Source organism: Gavialis gangeticus, unplaced genomic scaffold, assembly GCF_001723915.1.
Source record: "Gavialis gangeticus isolate Ggan-Ray unplaced genomic scaffold, GavGan_comp1, whole genome shotgun sequence".
Classification (NCBI taxonomy): Eukaryota; Metazoa; Chordata; order Crocodylia; family Gavialidae; genus Gavialis; species Gavialis gangeticus.
The window spans coordinates 60,401,289-60,418,997 of NW_017729022.1; the positions used below are offsets into that span (position 1 = coordinate 60,401,289).

General features: G+C 43.5%; 1 protein-coding gene across 2 annotated transcripts in view; it reads right to left on the minus strand.

The window, feature by feature from the left end:
• Positions 1-17,709, minus strand: part of EP300 (E1A binding protein p300) — a 120,562-nt gene that overhangs the window by 64,394 nt on the left and 38,459 nt on the right. For both annotated transcript variants that reach the window (XM_019515128.1, XM_019515127.1), the window contains exons 3-6: positions 13,608-13,784; positions 7,448-7,709; positions 4,750-4,863; positions 2,984-3,220 (exon numbers count right to left, since the gene is read on the minus strand). In XM_019515128.1, coding sequence (XP_019370673.1) covers positions 2,984-3,220; positions 4,750-4,863; positions 7,448-7,709; positions 13,608-13,784 — 790 coding nt within the window. The remainder of the gene's footprint in view (positions 1-2,983; positions 3,221-4,749; positions 4,864-7,447; positions 7,710-13,607; positions 13,785-17,709) is intronic.

A 17,709-nucleotide genomic window follows, 5' to 3' on the forward strand; every position in this document is an offset into this window, starting at 1 on the left:
GGTGGGGTGGGGTGGGGTGGGGTGGGCTGGCAGGGGTTCCCCCATGGTCCCCTCCCTCAGCCCCCTCTCCCCCGCCCCTAGTACTTACCAGCTAGGAGAGAATTCATAACGGAACTACTAGAAGAAACCTGGGCCACACATGCATGGCTTCCAACAGGGCATGGAGGGCTACAGTAAACCCACACTGTGCACTACATTTTTTAAGCTGCAATATAGCGCACAAACTAAAGAATGGCAACATGCATCCTGAGCTGCTTAGCCCCAGTCTAAGGTGAGCTAAACAATATGGCCAGTCTCTCTTTAATGGAAGAGAGACATTGCACTTTGGTATTTTGGGGGGAAAAAAAAGTGGCAGTACAGATCCTCAGATGCCTAGCAAAGTGCTGGCACTATAAAAATGACACTGCTACTGAAAAGGGAGAATGGAGCTTTTTTGCTTTAGGGACAAAGGATTAAGAACCAATACCAACTGCCTTGAAAGTCAATTTAAGGGGTCAGCTTCCCCATAAACCTATGATATGGTTCCTCAATGGGCAGAGGTTTCAAGATTTCATTTCACTGATCAAACCAAACTGGACAAAAATTTTAGCCTCCTAGATGCAATGTGAATTGCTGGTCACCATAAATGTTGTCTACAGATGATGATCATCTATCTAGTAAATCAATTACAAGGTATTAAAAACAAAAAAGGGAGGGGAAAGGAACAGGAATTTCATTTGAGGATGGAAAAAAAAGCCTTTAAAACTTGATGGTGTCATGGTTATTGTTTGTACTACTGCAAAAACATCTTAGTGTGCTGCAGCAGTGTTGGAGCAATATTATTGCCATGATGGTCTAGGAAATATGCAAAAGGCAAGGATTTTTGTGAGTGTTATTGGACCAACTGTACTGTTGGGGAGGATATAGGCAAGCTTTTGCGTACCAAGTACCTGAGGAAGGGTATTTGGTACCTGAAAAGTTTGTGTTTACCCCTTATTTTACTGCAGAATTTTATGACAGGTAAAGAAATGGAAGTAGGAATTTGCAGTTAAAAGGTGCTGTAATGCTGAATCTTTGAGAAAAACTGTTTTCCTTCCTAGAATCTGAGTCCAACCAATACAAAATTAATGGTTTTAAATAGGTCTGGTTTAAAACCTTGCCTCGCCACTTACCTGTTCAGGTTTCAATTTCTTTTAAGAGACTTTTGCATGACTCCAAGTACCATATTTAAAACAAGACTTAAAAAAAAGAGTCCTGAAAGACTTGCTATCTGTCATAACAGACAAAAAGAAAATGTTTATTGGCGGACTGTCAAAGCATAGGAAAGTTAAAAGGCCATCAAGGCGTCACAAATTAAGATGGCATTTTTTCCACTCCAGAAGTGTGGATGAAGAAAAAAGCTTGGTCAGATGAAGGCATGCTGTATCCCAATAGTAGAAAATGCTAAGCACAAAAACAAGGGTCCAAGAAAGGATACATTCTAATGCTACGCAGAACAAGAACACCCCTTGGACACTGTTCCTAATCCCTATAATCAAGAGAGAGAAACAGCATGGACCAAATAAAACTGAAAGAGTTTGAGGAGAGGGAGAAACTAGATTCAGATTCTGTACATTAGCCTAGCAGTCTCAAACTGTTAAGAATCTAAGGAGATTCTCCCAATACTTCAGATAGCTCTTCTTCTTAGAACAGGATTAACTCCAACACAGATTTCTTGCAGAAATAAATATATGAGAAGAGTCTGGCAGAAAACAGCCCCAAAAACCATAAAAGTCTTAAATTAAGATAGAAAGCTCTTGCTATCCATAAATCAATACTTATGGTTTGATTTCAAACCTAAATAACTATATAGATTATTTTGCCAAAAAAGACATTTTATCACAGAAACAGGCAACAAAAGTTATGATGAAGCTTAAGAAGTATTCAGTCAGCCTGCTACTGCGTTTGCAAAGTTGGTTTGGAAGGCTTTAAATGAAGTTATACAAAATCTGACTTGCACCATCTTCATTTGCCAAAAAACCCGCACTAGAGAGTTATGAATGTTTACTCCTGTGTTTTTGAACTTGTGAACAAGTGGACTGTTGGTTGCAGGTCATCAGGGGGGACTTCAACACTCTCTCAACATGACACAAGAGGTTTTGTTTTACACGGTGTTTCAAATATGCAATGTATGAGTAGGAAAATTATAACTGAAGGAACTTATTTCCCCAAACTGTATTACAAGCATGACAGGTCTTGGTTCAGTCTTTTCTTCAAATTTGCCATGACTATCCATCAACTTCCCTCTTACTTCCATAATGAAGGAAAGTCATTCTTCTCTGGAATGCAATACTCAGTTTAAGCCAGGGGTGGGCAAAATGTGGCTCACAAGCCAGATATGGCCCACCTGGCCGTTCTATCCAGCCTGCAGCGCCCCTAAGAAATTTAGAAAATTAATATTTATCTGTCTTTGACTGCCTGTCATGAGGCCTTTGATGGCTTGTCAAAACTCAGTAAGCAGCCCTCTGCTCGAAATAACTGACTACTCCTAGTTTACACCAACTATAAACTCAACATGCCAAATTAACAACTGCCTCAAATGCACTTAGAACCAATCAAAAATTAAAGTGCTGCTGTATCTTTAAGTGACCCCTAAATATCACCTGACAGCAGGGGACAGAACCAATTAAGTGTTGTTCAAATTAAAGGTAATACCTTTAAACACTCCCTAGTGGCTCTGAAATGAACAACATGGGTCCAAGAAGTTCTAGTCAGTTGATTCTAAGCAATACATTAAGACAACAATTCCCTATTTACTTAAATTTCTAAGCAAACATCACATGACTTAGATGGTGTAAAATACTCAAAACTGTAAATGATCATGAAGTTACCCCTGCAATCTAGTATGTGCTGGGTATAAATTTACAACTCTGAAACACCTGAAGCATCCTTCAAAAAAATCATGAAACAAAATGAAACACACCAGATATACAGTTTATAGTTTAAGACAAGAGGATCAACTTACTCATGGGATTCATGGGGCGCAACCCCTGGGGTGACTGCCCTTGCTGTTGATTCTTCACTTGAGCCTGGGATTGTGTCTGCATCTGGTTTCCTTGATAGGTCAGTCCAAGGGCTGCATAGGCTCTCTCAATAGAGCTAGGGTCAATTTGACTGGTAGTGTTTATACTGGATGTAGTCTGCTGCCCCACCCCTACAGTGCCAGTGTTTGCAAGTCCAACTGTAGCTCCGCCCAATAATGCTGGAAAAGACATGCTACATTAACACAAATATCGGAAACTAAAGAAAAAGGTGGAAACGTACAGAAGCTCAATAAATCCAAATAATACCCCAACAGGAGTAAGCAGATTGGCAGCACAAGAAGTCAACAACAAGAATTTGGAGAAACGTTGCTCAACAGACTTTAAAATCATAATGTTCTGCTTTCACTATAGACTAACCATGGTAAATTTATCCTTTATTTTTAAATATATAGGGCACATACAATTGTTTTAACCAAGTGGAAACAACAGCTGCATACAACAGTAGATGTTAAGGTCAAGAGAAGCAGAATACTTCAAATCTGTCAAGGAGTTAACCCACTTTAATTCACTCTTACTTCTATATAGTTCCAGGATAGACAAAAGTAGGCAAGGGGGGCAGTTATAAAGACAGCACATAAGAGCATATTCAAATCAACTAGAATGAGGGCAGAATAATATTGGAGAACAGGAGCACAGAAGAGGATTTAGATTGGAACACCAAGTGAGAGTCAGGCAGCATGAAGAATTTGAACAGATAACACTGGGGGTAAAAGAGGAGTACCACCAGTTGGGACAGTGCAGAGACTATTAATTTGTTTAGTGTCTTGTTTAATGTGGCTGAAGCACATGAGGTGGGAGGGCTGACAGGTAAAAGTAACTTGCTGGGTGTGTGAAGGACAATTATTCTCATTTGACCTTAGCTGAAGGGAAAAGATTCCTAATAATCAGTCATACTTTACTGAATTCCATCAAATACTTTGCCTTAAACCCAGTGGTTCTCAACTTTTTTGGACTCCAGGCACCCCCCTCCATAACTTCTATGAATTGAGTGGCAACCAAATTTCAAAAACAAATTTATATATTACAGTGCTTACTTCCTTGCAGGGCTGGGCAGTGGGGGTACATGAATCAGCCAGACAGGAATAAACCCAAGCCTGCGTTTATCTCCTCACACCTCCCAACACCCTTCAATAGGATCTTGCAGCAAACCAGTTGAGCATCACAGCTCTAACCTGTTTAGGGTATGCTGTTATAAGGGTAACTATGAATGGAGAGCCTGTAAAGCACATTTTTAAAAATAACTCTGAAAGAATGCAGTAAATAACCTGTGATAAATGCAGCTACTCAAACAATACTTTCACATTAGTGATCTGAGCAGATCCGAGTAGTAAGAATATTCTGCTCTATCACTAGGGTGCAAGATCAAGTCTAAGTTCTGTTGCAAGGATGATACCCTCAAATTTTTCTCCAAAAGGATCACCAACTCTTAGATCTGGCATCATGGTTGTCTGTTTTCCAAGTCAGGAATATATTAAGTTGAAGACCACCTTGGGTAACAACAGTGGACAACAACTGGAGAAATTAAGGATAAAATTCCAAAACGAGAGGAAAACCATTCCAGTTCTCGATGGACCTGGCAGCTTTGCTATTCATCCTTACACAGGCATACAAACAGATCTAACTCTAGAGAGATAACACCTTATGGTCATGGTCACTTTATGATGAAAGTAGCAAACAGAATACTTACATTGTTGATTTCTTTTGTCCCCAGCATTTTTAAGAGGCAAACATACAGGACAGTCATGTCTTGTACAATTCTTCCAGTGCGAGATGATTTGTCTTGAAGATGCACAGTGTGCCACTGAAAAGAAAAAAAAAAAAAGGAAAATGGAAAGAGAAGCCTTTAAGAGAAGTCTTCAAGTCTGCATATTTCCATGTTCCATACAAAATTAACTAGAGAATCAATTATTTCTCTAGGATTATCTATACATTGGCACAATGATAGTGCTAACCAAAGAAAAAATTAGCTCACACAAAACTTCACACCACTGTAGAAACTACACTGCTTCCAGATCTGACCCAACCATGCTCATGGGAAATATCAAATATTATTATACTTTCTAGGATATGTCTACACTGTAAAATGCAGTGCAGGGATAAGAGAAAAACAATGCACTACTTTCATTTTGAGTTCTTATCAAAAGATCTAATCCAGTCTTATGGTTAGGTTTTATTGTCAGTGAAGAAATTTTTTTTAGCTTGCTTTTATGCTACTCTTCTTATTCATTTCTGCTTGTATACTGAAATTGACTATGCAAAGTTATTAGAATAGCAACCACAAATTTAACAGCTTTCCTGCACAGTATTTCTCCTTCCAAAGGACTGGTGTAAAGTAGGGGTGTACCTGAAAGAACCAGCTTTTGGGGCAGAGGGCATTACAATCTCCATGTCGCTAACTGGCATACTGTCATTACTGAAGCATCCAGAGGAGGTACTGCCAATTAAACTAGTTTACATAAAAAGGACACTTGCTAACTACAAAACTTACCACACTTCCTCTCCACCAATCAGTTTTTAAAAAGCCAAATGAGTAGCCATAAAACTGCAACTGTCATTGGATCAAACTTAACCCAGGTAAGGAGAGAAATATAAGAAAGTTTCCATATTTTATTACAGGGATCTGAAGAGCTAGCTTTTTATGTTGTTATTACTTCCATTTAGGAATCAAGATTGATGGCAAAACTGAAATTGCTTTGCACAGAATCTGTTAAGACTATAAAATATGGCCTCCTTAAATTATTTATTAACAAGATAAGGGGTAACATCTCTGCTAACAGGAGTGCTGAAGTGGCATATCAAAGAAAAATTATTCCATTATGACAGAATATCACCACTTTCTGAAAGATCCCACTGTGCTTTAGAAATTGCATACGCATGGATCATTCAGCAGTCAGAGAAGCAGCCACCTCCAAGGTGACCAAGGCAGAGGAAGCCTACAAAACAATCCCAGACAAAAGTAAAGAAAACCATATCCATTAAAACTGCATGAGGAATTTGAGGTCAGACAATAGTTAACTAGCTTGGAATTCCGGCAAAATACCAAGACCAAACACTTGTTTTCTTTGAAAGCCTTAAGTTGTCAAGACCTCAATTTCACTTTTCCTCTGCAACATGGGTCTTCATACAAGGTAACGTAGAAACACCCCCCTCAGATACTGGATAATATTAATTGGGGGCTGCACCGACAAAGATTTTTTTTGCTGATACCAATGGCCAATTATTAACCAGCCATATCAGCCGCTCAGCAGCTCAGAGAGCAGCAGCATCTGACCAGTAAGTCTGTGGGGGAGGGAAGGGGCCAGGGAGGACAGATTGAGGCCCCCATGGTAAGGTGGGGAATGAGTCTGGGGCAGAGGCCAGGACTGCCCAGCTGGGGTGGGGTGGAGCCACGGGCAGCCTGTCCAGAGGGTGTTGGGGGGTGGCTCCCTGCTGCTGTGCACCCCTGGGGGAGGCACTGGGGGCACATACCCCATGCACAAATCCAGGGGGTGAGGCAGGCTGCCTGCTATGGGCTCAGGGCCAGAGGTTGTGCCAATCTCTTCCCAGTGGGAAGGCTGGGCTGGGGTTGTGCTAGAGGCAGGCAGCAGTGCTGAGAGGGGAGGCTAAGGGGTGGGCTACAGCCACCTTAACATTCACTGTAGCCTCCCTGTAACCCCCTCTCCCAGCACTACCGCCCACCCTGAGTGCAGCCCCTGCACCGGGAAGAGGCTGGAGCAGCCCCTGGCCCTGAGCCCACAGCTGGCAGCCGACCCTCACCCCGTGCACAAATCCAGGGTGCACGTGCCCCTTATGCCTCCCCTGGGGGGTGCATGCAGTATGCATTATGTGACTGCACCCATGCACACAGCATTTATCAGTGACATTATCAGCTACAAATGGCCAAAAAAAGCAGATTGCTAATGATATCAATTTTCATTTTACTGGGGCCGATCTGATATGAACCAATATATCGGTGCACCTCTAATATAAATTCTGTAAAAGGTGCTCTTTGCTCATATCTCCAACACCACCATGGCAGCAGTGGAATATCCCAACCAAGTACTGCTCAAAGTTAAATCTCTCCTGTGGGAGACCACAGTATCAAGGCCAAAGGTCTTAGGGCTACAGGTCAGTGCTAGATACTCCAGTGTTTTGGAATGGCAGAAAAGGTTAAATCTCAGAAGTACAAAAGCTGCTTATTCTTCTATTAAAGATACAGATAGTCACAGTGGCACTGTCAAATAACAGACACTTTCTGAGCTGAAATGATTTAAGTTTGCTTATGAAAGTTCTTATACCTTCTTCAGGGAGTCTTGCCAACCTTATTTTGATTTATTTATTTTAAACACAGTAGGCTGGGGGACACATGCACATACACTTATACACGCCCCCTACCCCCTACTTACCTTGGCAAGATTTGCCAGCCTGGCAGTGTGTCATGTGGTTGAGGACATTCTTCATGGTACGGCAATGAGGGAGGTTACACTGTCGCACCTCACCATTGGCTTGTTCTCGCCGCTGACACTTGTGGGCGTGTAAGAGGAGAACGAGCTGCTGTTGAATGAGCTTACGTTTCTCTGGGTCTGCCGTAGGGGCCCCTGACCCCATAGCCTGGGGAGCAGCTGGCACCATCCCAGCGGATTGGACCTGCGGCGCCTGCTGCTGGCCCTTCAGGAGAAGACAGGAGACATGTACTCATTAGAACCAAGTCACTTTTTAAAAAAAAAAAAAATCAAAAGAAAGTCACTTAGTGAGTTAACCAGAGTGTATTCAAAATAATTATTAAAATGTCACTAAGATGATCACACATTTAAAGAAATTTTCCCCCATTCCTTGATACTGGATTATTTATTTCATCAGTAATTATACATTTATTAATATTATCAATAGTATTTCATAGCAGAATTGAAATTTGTTACTGATCCCAATGAACTACTTTGAGCATGTTCTTCTCCTCCTCCTATCATAGCTGATGAAGTGATTAAGGGCACCCAGTTTTACACACACTTTCAGCATCAGTCAAGACTTTTCAATTAGTCCATCATATTAGAAATGCAGTTTAATTCTTCATCAACTTTAAATATTAGAGATATGGGCACAGCTGTTTAAATGCCCCAAGAAAGAGCTCTTGTACAATTGAAAAAAAAAAAGTTCATAGAAATCTTCCTCCTTTCACAGGAAATCAGACTGAAGAGAAGACAATGGGACAACTGCTGGAACACAAGGATCATCTCTAAAGTACTGTGAATGTTGAGATCCTCCACCTGTGGTTCTGATCCTTTTTTCTCTGGGTGCTTTTAATAGCATTAATGGCTCATTTTGCAAGAGGAGGATGGTACTAGTAAAATGCCCTTTACCTTCCCCTCATTATTAGGTTGTTCAATAAGTTTCAGTTTGGGGAAATAATACACACCATGGGGACTTTTAGCTGTAGGTATACTGTATCACCAGCTGAAGGGTTTTTAGTATGGATGGAAGCTCTGAGAAGGTACAATTGTTCAGGACTCCAACTAGCAAAAATATCCAACTGCTTTTATATTTCAGTGACATTACCATATTGGTCCTCCTGCATGTTTTCAGAACTTCTCTGAGCACATGTTTCTTCAGCAAGCAAGTGGCTATGCTTCTGTGTATACAGTTTCCCTCAAAAGTTATACGTATATACAAAGGAATGAAATCACTTGGTAATAGTTAACTATAAATTACCAAAGTAGCTTGAAACAAAATGTTTCAAGACTATCACTTAGGATTTTTAAAATACACTTGAGATCCAACAGCAGTGGGACATTGACATCATCCTTATCCCCCTGTTTTGCCTGCAGCAGTTTAGGGTGGTCTTGGTGGTTGGGGGCAAAGTGCAACTGCTATTTGTGTAGTTTTAGAAACAGGTTAGACAAGCACTTGTATGGGGGACAGTTTGGATAGGGATGATCCTGCCATGAGCAGGAGGATAGACTAGGTAACATTCTGAGGTCCCTTCCAGCCCTACTTTTCTATGATTACATTTTTTCCTGTGTTCAGTATCTATGGATCACTTGTATTGAGCAGCATGTTGAATTATATGTTAGAGGTGCACCAATATAATCGGTCCATATTGGGTCGGCACCAAGAAAAGGAAAACTGACATCATCAGCAATCAGCTTTTTTTAGCCAGTGTAGCTCAATATCACTGATAAATGCCGTGTGCATGTTCACAGTCGCATGCATGCACATGGCTAGGAATGCAACCTGGCAGTTTGAAGAGTAGTGTCTGGCCAGTAAGTCTGTGGGGGGAAGGGGTGTAGGGGGGAGATTGAGGCCCCCATAGTGAAGGAAAGAGTGGGAGAGGAAGATGCTACCCAGCTGGGATGGGGTGGGGTATAGGATGGAGCCATGGGTGGCTCATCCAGAGGGCACAGGGAAGGGAGTGGGAGGGCAAAAGTGGAAGGGGGGCTGCTCCCAGCCACTGCGCGCATCTCTGGGGAAGGCATGTGCCCCCCAGATTTGTGCGCAGGGTGAGGGTGGGCTGCCCACTGTGGGCTTGGGGTTGGAGGCTGCCTCTTCCTGGTGGGGGGTCCTCGGTCAAAGCTGTACTTAGGGTGGGTGGGTGCAGGGCAGGCAGTGGCAGCAGTGCCGGGAGCGGGGGGCTACAGGGAATTTTGGGGCGGCTACAGCCTATCCCATAGCCCCGCTTCTCCTAGCACCACAGCCGCCTGCCCTGTCTCTGCCCAGAACCCCTTGTGGGAAGAGGCTGGCACAGGCCCTGGCTCTGAGCCCGCACTGGGCAGCCTGCCTTCGTCCTGTGCACAAATCTAGGGGCACATGACCCCCATGCCTCCCCTGGGGGGGCGTGCACAGCAGCTGGTAGCCAACCCCCAGAGGAGCTGCCCTCAGTTCTGTGCTGTGCCCTGCCCCATTCCCGCCCTCACCGTGGGGGCCTCAATCTGCCCCCACCATGCCCCTTCCCCCCGACAGACTTATCAGCAGATGCTCGTTTCCAAGATGCTGGGTTGCACATCAGCAACCAGACTGTATCAGCCAATATGGCTGGCTAATAATCGGCCATCAGTATCAGCCAAAAAAATCTTTATCGGTACACCTCTATCGTATGTACTTTGTCTTAAGATTGTGCTCAATCTCTGTCCTGGTTGTGCCTTTCATCAATACTGTCACTGAAAGACATGAATGATATCAAACTTTGAGGCTGTGCATAGGTACTAATATGAATGTGTGACCTTCTTTGTATCCTCTTGCTCCCAACCTTCTACTGAAGGGAATGGCCTGGAAGTACGAGGATGTTAAGTGCTGGCTTTATTTAACCATGTTCTTTCAACAGAACATTTCTGAGACATAAACAAGTTTCTACAGTAATCTGTATCTGGCTACACTTTCATTAATCCTATAACTTTGTAACAGCAACATTCACTCAAGACAACAGGCTTAATAAATAAATGCCCACCTACATGGGCATTAGCCACCTAAGCAGAGCTCTTCAATGGTTTCAAAAAAACTTAACATGCTGCAATTCTCCAACTTCAGTGATGGATGCCTTAAGTAACAGACTCATTTGGATACTCCTTTCTCAGTTTTCAAGGTTCCAAAAAGAGAAAGGGTCCTTCGCTATATTTTAGACTCCTGAGCAACAGAATCCAAGCTTTTTCCATTTGCTGTCTTTGCAGTCAAAGTTTCACACAGCTCAGCACACCATTACCGCTGTCTGAGTGCCTGCAAATTACATGCTGCACCTCAGCTGCTCAGTGGTACCTATATCTGCTCTTACCATACAGAGAGAAACAATCGGAGCAGCTTCAGCACACAGAAGAATGGCAAGTCCCTGTCCTGTTAACTGCAGGCACATGAACTGCCTGTGTACCTGCACCCTATAGTAAGTGAGGGCTAAACAGGCACACCTTTCCTGTTTCATTCAGTGGGGGGGGGGGAGGAATTGCCCTGTTGTACCCCTCACCACAGGTAACTGAGGATACAGGAACAATTATCAAAGAATAGTTATTGCATGATAAAGTCCACACCACTTAAGGTCCCAGGCCCTTAATTAAAAAAGATTGAGTCTTATCAGAATAGACTTCATGTGCCAACAATTAACAAGAGGCAGGGATTTAATCTTGCTGGAGCTACCTCTCTGTAATTGTCCATCAGCCCACTCTTACCCCATGTTGAGAGAAACTAGGGTAGATTACCCTTAAATGAAACGCAGCTAAACTTGTCATTTCAGTTACTGGAAAGCAGCTGAGCCACAGTTAAGTCCCATCCAGGGATCAGAGATGCTATGTGGCCTGCAACCCTCACCAGGAGTCGGGCCCCTTAGTTTTGGAATTGTTGATCTTGGTAGACATTCTCACAATTCATTTTTTTTTCATACCAAGAGTTCCATCAAATTCCTGTTGCTGCTATTTCCCATATTCCATGGTTATCCATTAAGTTGTACCCCTTCCATTTTACAAAGAATCAGGAAAAATTCATTTCTAGACCTGTTTTCAGACGCATCTTTAGCATTAGTCCATACACAGGACTAACTTATATAGGTGGATTAGGGTTTTGATTGCATTGCATTTTAAACTGCTGTACAGCATACCCTAGTGCCTCAAAAGAAAGAGTACTTTGTACATGTAATTAATGAAAACAAAATGAGGAATTAGAGGTGCTTTAGGCCAATACTAGTGGTTGATTTTTAACAAGCCATATTAGCCAATATCAATCCAATTGCCGCCAGGCAGCCCAGCAGCTTGGAGAGCAGCATCTGGCTGGTAACTCTGTTGGAGGGAAAGGGGTGGGGGGGGTTGGGGGGAGGAAAGGAAGGGATGTGTATGAGGGGGAAAACAGATCAGGGCCCCCACGTTAAGGGAGGGAGTAAGGCTGGGGCTAGGGCAGGAGCAGGTGCTGCACAGCCGGGGTGGAGCAGGGCAGGGGAGAGAGCCACAGCTTGCTTGGGGGACCCAGCAACTGCCACTGCACACACCCTGGGAGGGCGTGTGGGGGGGGGCGCCTGGATTTGTGCATGAAGCAAGGGCGGGCTGCTGACAGGGCTCTTCCCAGCAGCAGGGCTGGGTTCAGGGCAGGTGGTGGCAGCACTGGGAGGGGGGTTACGGGGTGAGCTGTGGCCACCCCAAAATTTGCTGTAGACCCCCTCCCAGCACCACTGCTGCCTGGCCTGAGCACAGCTCTGGCTAGGAAGAGCCCAGCACCGTACCCAGCCCTATCCCACAGCAGCAGCCCTCCCAGGCCCCATGCACAGATCCACGGGGCACACGCCCAATCCCCACCATACCCATATCCAGGGTGCATGCAGCAGCAGGGCTACCCCCCCACCCCCAAACCGCTTGTGGCTCTGTCCTGCACCCCGCATCAGCCGTGCAGTGCCTGCCCCTACCCCAGCCCTACCCCACTCCCTCCCTCACCGCAGGGGACTCGGTCTACCCCTCCCACACCCATTCCTTCCCCTGTGCCCCTACCCCACTCCTAACAGATTTACCAGTCAGACAATCCTCTTCATACTGCCAGGCTGCACACACAGCATTTATTGGAGATGTTAAATCGGCTGCATCAGCCAAAACAAGTCAATTGCCGGTAATGTTAATTTTCCTTTTGTCAGTGTCAATACAATATGGACCAATGTATCAGAGCACCTATATGAGGAATGCTTTAATATCCCTAATTTAATTACAGAAAGTCAGCTGGAAATGGCTGTTGGGCCACAAACCTCTGCTGAAAGGCCAGACTGGATTCTGAGGGCAAAAGAATGGAGAAACCCAAGCTTAACAGAAGACACTAGAAAAAGTAGGTTTATAAATAATAATAAAGAAGGTGGTTTCTTCAATATCTTTTTCATCTGCTTTCCACCATTAAAGTAGAAGGATATATTACATAAAACCTCCTGATCATCTGCAGTTTTTAAAATAACAAACTGCAGAATCAGACAGCAGTTGGAACTACCCCCTTGCTTCTATAAAACAATGACGACTTGGTAAACAAGATCAATTTTGGAAGCTTAAACATGTTTATTTTTAGTTCTAAGGCTTTTGGTGATCTATCTAAGAATCCTACTTGCCTGTTCCAGCAGCACTGTGAGCAACGGGTGGGGCTATCCATGTCAACAAATGGATACAGAAGCATTTATGCCCTCCTTTAGTCCCAAAACTGTCAGGGGACAAGAGCAAGAGAAGCAAGCCTCCAGGGAGCACGAGGAGAGGGAAAGGCCCCAGCAGACCACCAATGAAGGGATAAGAGAAGAGATCAAAACTAGTGAGCAGGTAGCTCAGTTGAAATCTGGGTGGGGAGCTCCATTATACTTTCCCCCCTGCATAGCTGCACTCCCTCAACACTCCTCCAGGGATCCTTTTATCTGCTCTCAGAAAGAGTGAGAAACAAGGGAGTGTTTGTGTGGATTCCATCTTTCATCATGGGAACCAGAGCTGCCATAGGGGAGCCTGATAGCACAGAATTTGTAGCCAACTGCTGCAAAATTTTATAGGCTTACATGTACTACCAACAGAACGTTGCAAGTGCTCCATATTTGGTCTGCTACCATTTGAAAAAAACCAACAAAACAAAGACATATATTTAACTTACCATGTTCGGCATTCCTGAACCAGGGACTGGCTTCTTGTCCATTGTAAACTGGGGTAAACTGTTTGGTAGCCCAGCTTTATTCTGCATCTGGGGACCAAGTCCACTGGCTCCAATCTGCTGCCCAGTGTTTTGGCTGTATGGTGAGCCATAAGGACTGGGATTACTCATCATTCCCATCTAGAAATTAAAGGGATTAAAAAAATGTTAAGTTCAGTTAGAAAGACATGTCCATTCTACATTGTTTAACGCCTACTTCCACAAGCCAACATACCAAGAATAAGGACTGCTTAGCAAAGAGGGAGGAACCAAAAAGTCTGCTGCAATAAGGTCCTACTATATCCTGCTCTTCTTTCCTTAAAGTGACTTACATAGCTTTCCACTCCAATCATATGAGGGCAGTATTTAAACAGCATGACAAAACAGCTTCTTCCTTTGAAGACCAAGACCCAGACAAAATGCATCAGTGCAAATCTAGTCAGGGCTGTTCCAATATTTTCCACTGTACACCATTCTTTTTGGCAAGTTTATCACTTCAAAAATTATCTATGTTTTTATAAGCAACACAGAAGAGCATAATGACTATAGTGAGTTGAGAACATTTCTAACACTGCACTGACACAACAATCTTCTTCTTACAGAAAACTTAATTCATGTGATTTGTCCCCAAGACCACACTAGAAGTCTCCAGCAGAACCAGGAGCAGACCTCAACAATTCTACAACAGAATTCCCTTCCTCTTTAAAACATGCAACTTCTAGAAAGAGGCAAGCCATAAAGAAAAAGTTCCAGCAACCTATGGAAAAAAAAAGGAAGATCACAAGTTGAAACACACCAAGTGGACATACTTTTTTGAGCAGAAATGTAATTGAAAAAAACAAAGAAAGACTGATAGGGAGCTGTTAGATGGAATTCAATTTTGTAGGGTGTTCAAATAAGTAAGTATCCTTGACTAGATACTTCAAATTTTCTTAAGAGACTCAATATGCTCTACCCATGAAATAGCCATGCTACTGGCGATACAAGCTTTCACAAATATTTCAAAGAAGGATCTTGATTAAATACTTTGAAAGCATGGAGAAAGTTCAATTTAATTCACTTAGCACAGGAAGGCAGTGGACTGGAAGTTTCCACCCTCTTGCCCCTCTCCCCTGAGCTACCAGATTCCCATTCCCAGCCCCTCTGCAGTAAGGTAAGCTCAGATATTGGGGCACAGCCCTGCCACAGGTGGCAGGTGCAGTATAGCTCTACAAGAGTGATCCCTACCCCCGCAATGCCAAATCAGATGCTTGAGGATAGGGTTAGGCCTTTTCGTAGGCCAGATCCAACTTGTGGACTGTGGGCTGTTGACCCATATTTTAAGCAAACTAATGCTTTCTATGCCCTTCTGGCTGCCCTTTGCATATTAATTTGTCCAAAATTGATGCACGATACTTTTTTTTTTTTAAACTGCTGCTAGTTTTAGCATAAGTACTCCATAAACACACTTTTAAGCAGCACTTTACCTACTTGCATATAGTACAAACTATGCATGACGTTAGTCCAAAAACAAAAAGCTCATGATTTACTATATAGTTCACTGGGCTGGGCCCCAGCAGTGTCAACAGTGTTTCAAGCTCAGCACTGCTCAGAATGTGATACACCCCACCAAGGATCCATGTGCTAATTAACCCCCACTCATGACTGGAACCAGGTGTTGTCATGAGTCCTGGAATCCTCCAAAAAATTATATGCAGACAAGGCATAAGGAAACCTGGCTCAGCTCTCCCTCATGGAGGGCAGGGCCACCCAAATCATATGCAACAGTAAGTGAGGGGGCAACAAAGGGGTTCTGAGTGAACCATCTGGGGGCCCCGTTTGGTGATGTCTGCCAGACACTGAAATCTAGTGAAGACATAAATCACTGTAAACAGAAAAGAAAGGTACAGCCCAGCTGTGGGAGTGAAGAAGTCAAAATGTATTGAATGCAGCAGCTCATCATGACTTTGAAAAAGTCAGTGCTGAGAGGAACTAAGCCTAGTGGGCAACTACTATGCATCTTATTCACATGGGCAGCACTAATGCATCACACTGTGGTAGGTTCCCATCAATGTTTGCTCAATATGGGCGATGTGTTTTATAGTCACGCTCAGTGTTGCTGCATTTAAATCAAACTTGATAGTTTGCTGAGCACACGCTGCTTTTGGCAGCAGTTTAACGATAAACATTATATTTAGTGAGGTTTCCTTGAATGCAAATATAAGATGAAGAGATTCCTCCACCCCCCAATGCTAATTGGGGAACAAAAACCCGCATCTTATATTCAAATAAATATACTTAATGAGGTTAACTACATTAAAATTAAAATCCTCACTTATCACTGTTTTTTAAACAATGTTTTTTGGTTTCTTTTTTAATTCAACTAAAACCCCTACATATCACACCTCACGCATCTTGTTTTGCTAGGAAGTCAGTTGTACTTTTACCATGATCTTTTTTCTGCTGCTTCTTAAAGATGAAAGCTACAATGCACATAGTTTCCCAAGGTTTTATCATTTGTTTTGCTTTTGGAGATATTTTTCAGTGTGCCCAACTTTATGAAACAAAGTTTCCTGTGGCCTACATAAGGTTCTTAACTATTTCAGTAATAGTTGGATGCTATATTACTTGTATAGTAGTAATGTACTACTTTCATGCTACTGGCATTGCCAGTCCAAAGAATACTGTTCCCATTACAATATTCTCTAGTATAGTGCTTTTCAAACTGTACCCATACAGAACCCTGAGGTTCTGCAACAGGTCATCAGTGGTTCTACAAACAGATTGAGAGTAATGGCAGAGTGGGCCAGGAGGTGGTGCACTGCCATTGCCAGGCCAGGTTGTCTGGCTCTGCATCAGCTCATGTGGCTCGTAGCCAACCCAATTTATGATGTTCAATACTTGATATCACTTTATACAAGCAAAGTGGTCACTGATCAGTACAACGTTTGAAAACAAAGTAAAACATGCTCAACTTCTGATTTCCATGGGAAACTGAAAACCTTGATATCTGCTCATGAGGTCACATAATCCAGCCCCCTGCTCAAGGCAGGATTATCTCTGACTAAACCATCCCAGCCAAGTGTCTATCTAACCTGCTCCTGAAAAATTCCAGGGATGGAGATTCCAGTTTCCTTAGGTAACTTGTACCAATGCTTGACCATCCTTGCAGTCACAAAGTTCCTCGTAATGGAGGGCTGAAATGCAGCAATAATTTCAAACATTAATCTAAACATTCATTCACTGTTCATTCTGAACAGTATTTCATAAAGTTCTTCAATCCCCACCCCCAAACCCAAATTTCCCCCAGTATTCAGCCCCAGGAGAAATGGAAAACAGTTTCTCTATCCACAACCCTCACTTCTCAGGATTTTCAAGGGAACAGCTTAAGGACAATGGCGGGCAAAATTTGGCAAGCAGGCTGGATCCGGCCTGCCAGGCCATTCTATCCAGCCCACGGGTCACCTAAAAAGTTTAGAAAATTAGTATTTATCCGCTCTTGCCTGCCTGTCAAAGATGACAGGAGACAGGGGCAGCAGGAGCCAGCAACAAGGCTGGCCTAGCCCTGCCTCTCCCAACTGAAAGCCTTTGCTTGCCCCAGTTTTCACTGCTTGCCTATGTGCCTGCTCCAGCACCACATTGCTCTTGGCAGCATAGCCAAACCATGGGAGCACCAGTACCCTGGGGCCAGTAGCAGGAGGTGTGTGTGTTCATAGGGCGAGTCTCACAAGCACACCCCACCATACATGCAGACTCCCACACCCCTCATTATCCACACCCACACCAATCCTCCCCACAAACCCCCCCACACACCCACACCCTCCCCCAGATACGCACAACCCACCCCCAAACCTATACTCACCCCCCAGCACAATATACAAGAGTAAGACCTCATTTTAAGCTATTGTGCAATCACCTGTGTACACAAACGCATGTAAATCGGGACAAAAATATTTCTGAGATGAAATCAATTAATGTTGCAGATGTTCAATTTTTAGAATACAAATTTGGTATCCTTCTAGTTCCGAGATGGCAAAACCCTTCGCTGAAAGGAGTAATTGGGGGGGGGGGGGGGGGGGGCCAAAGG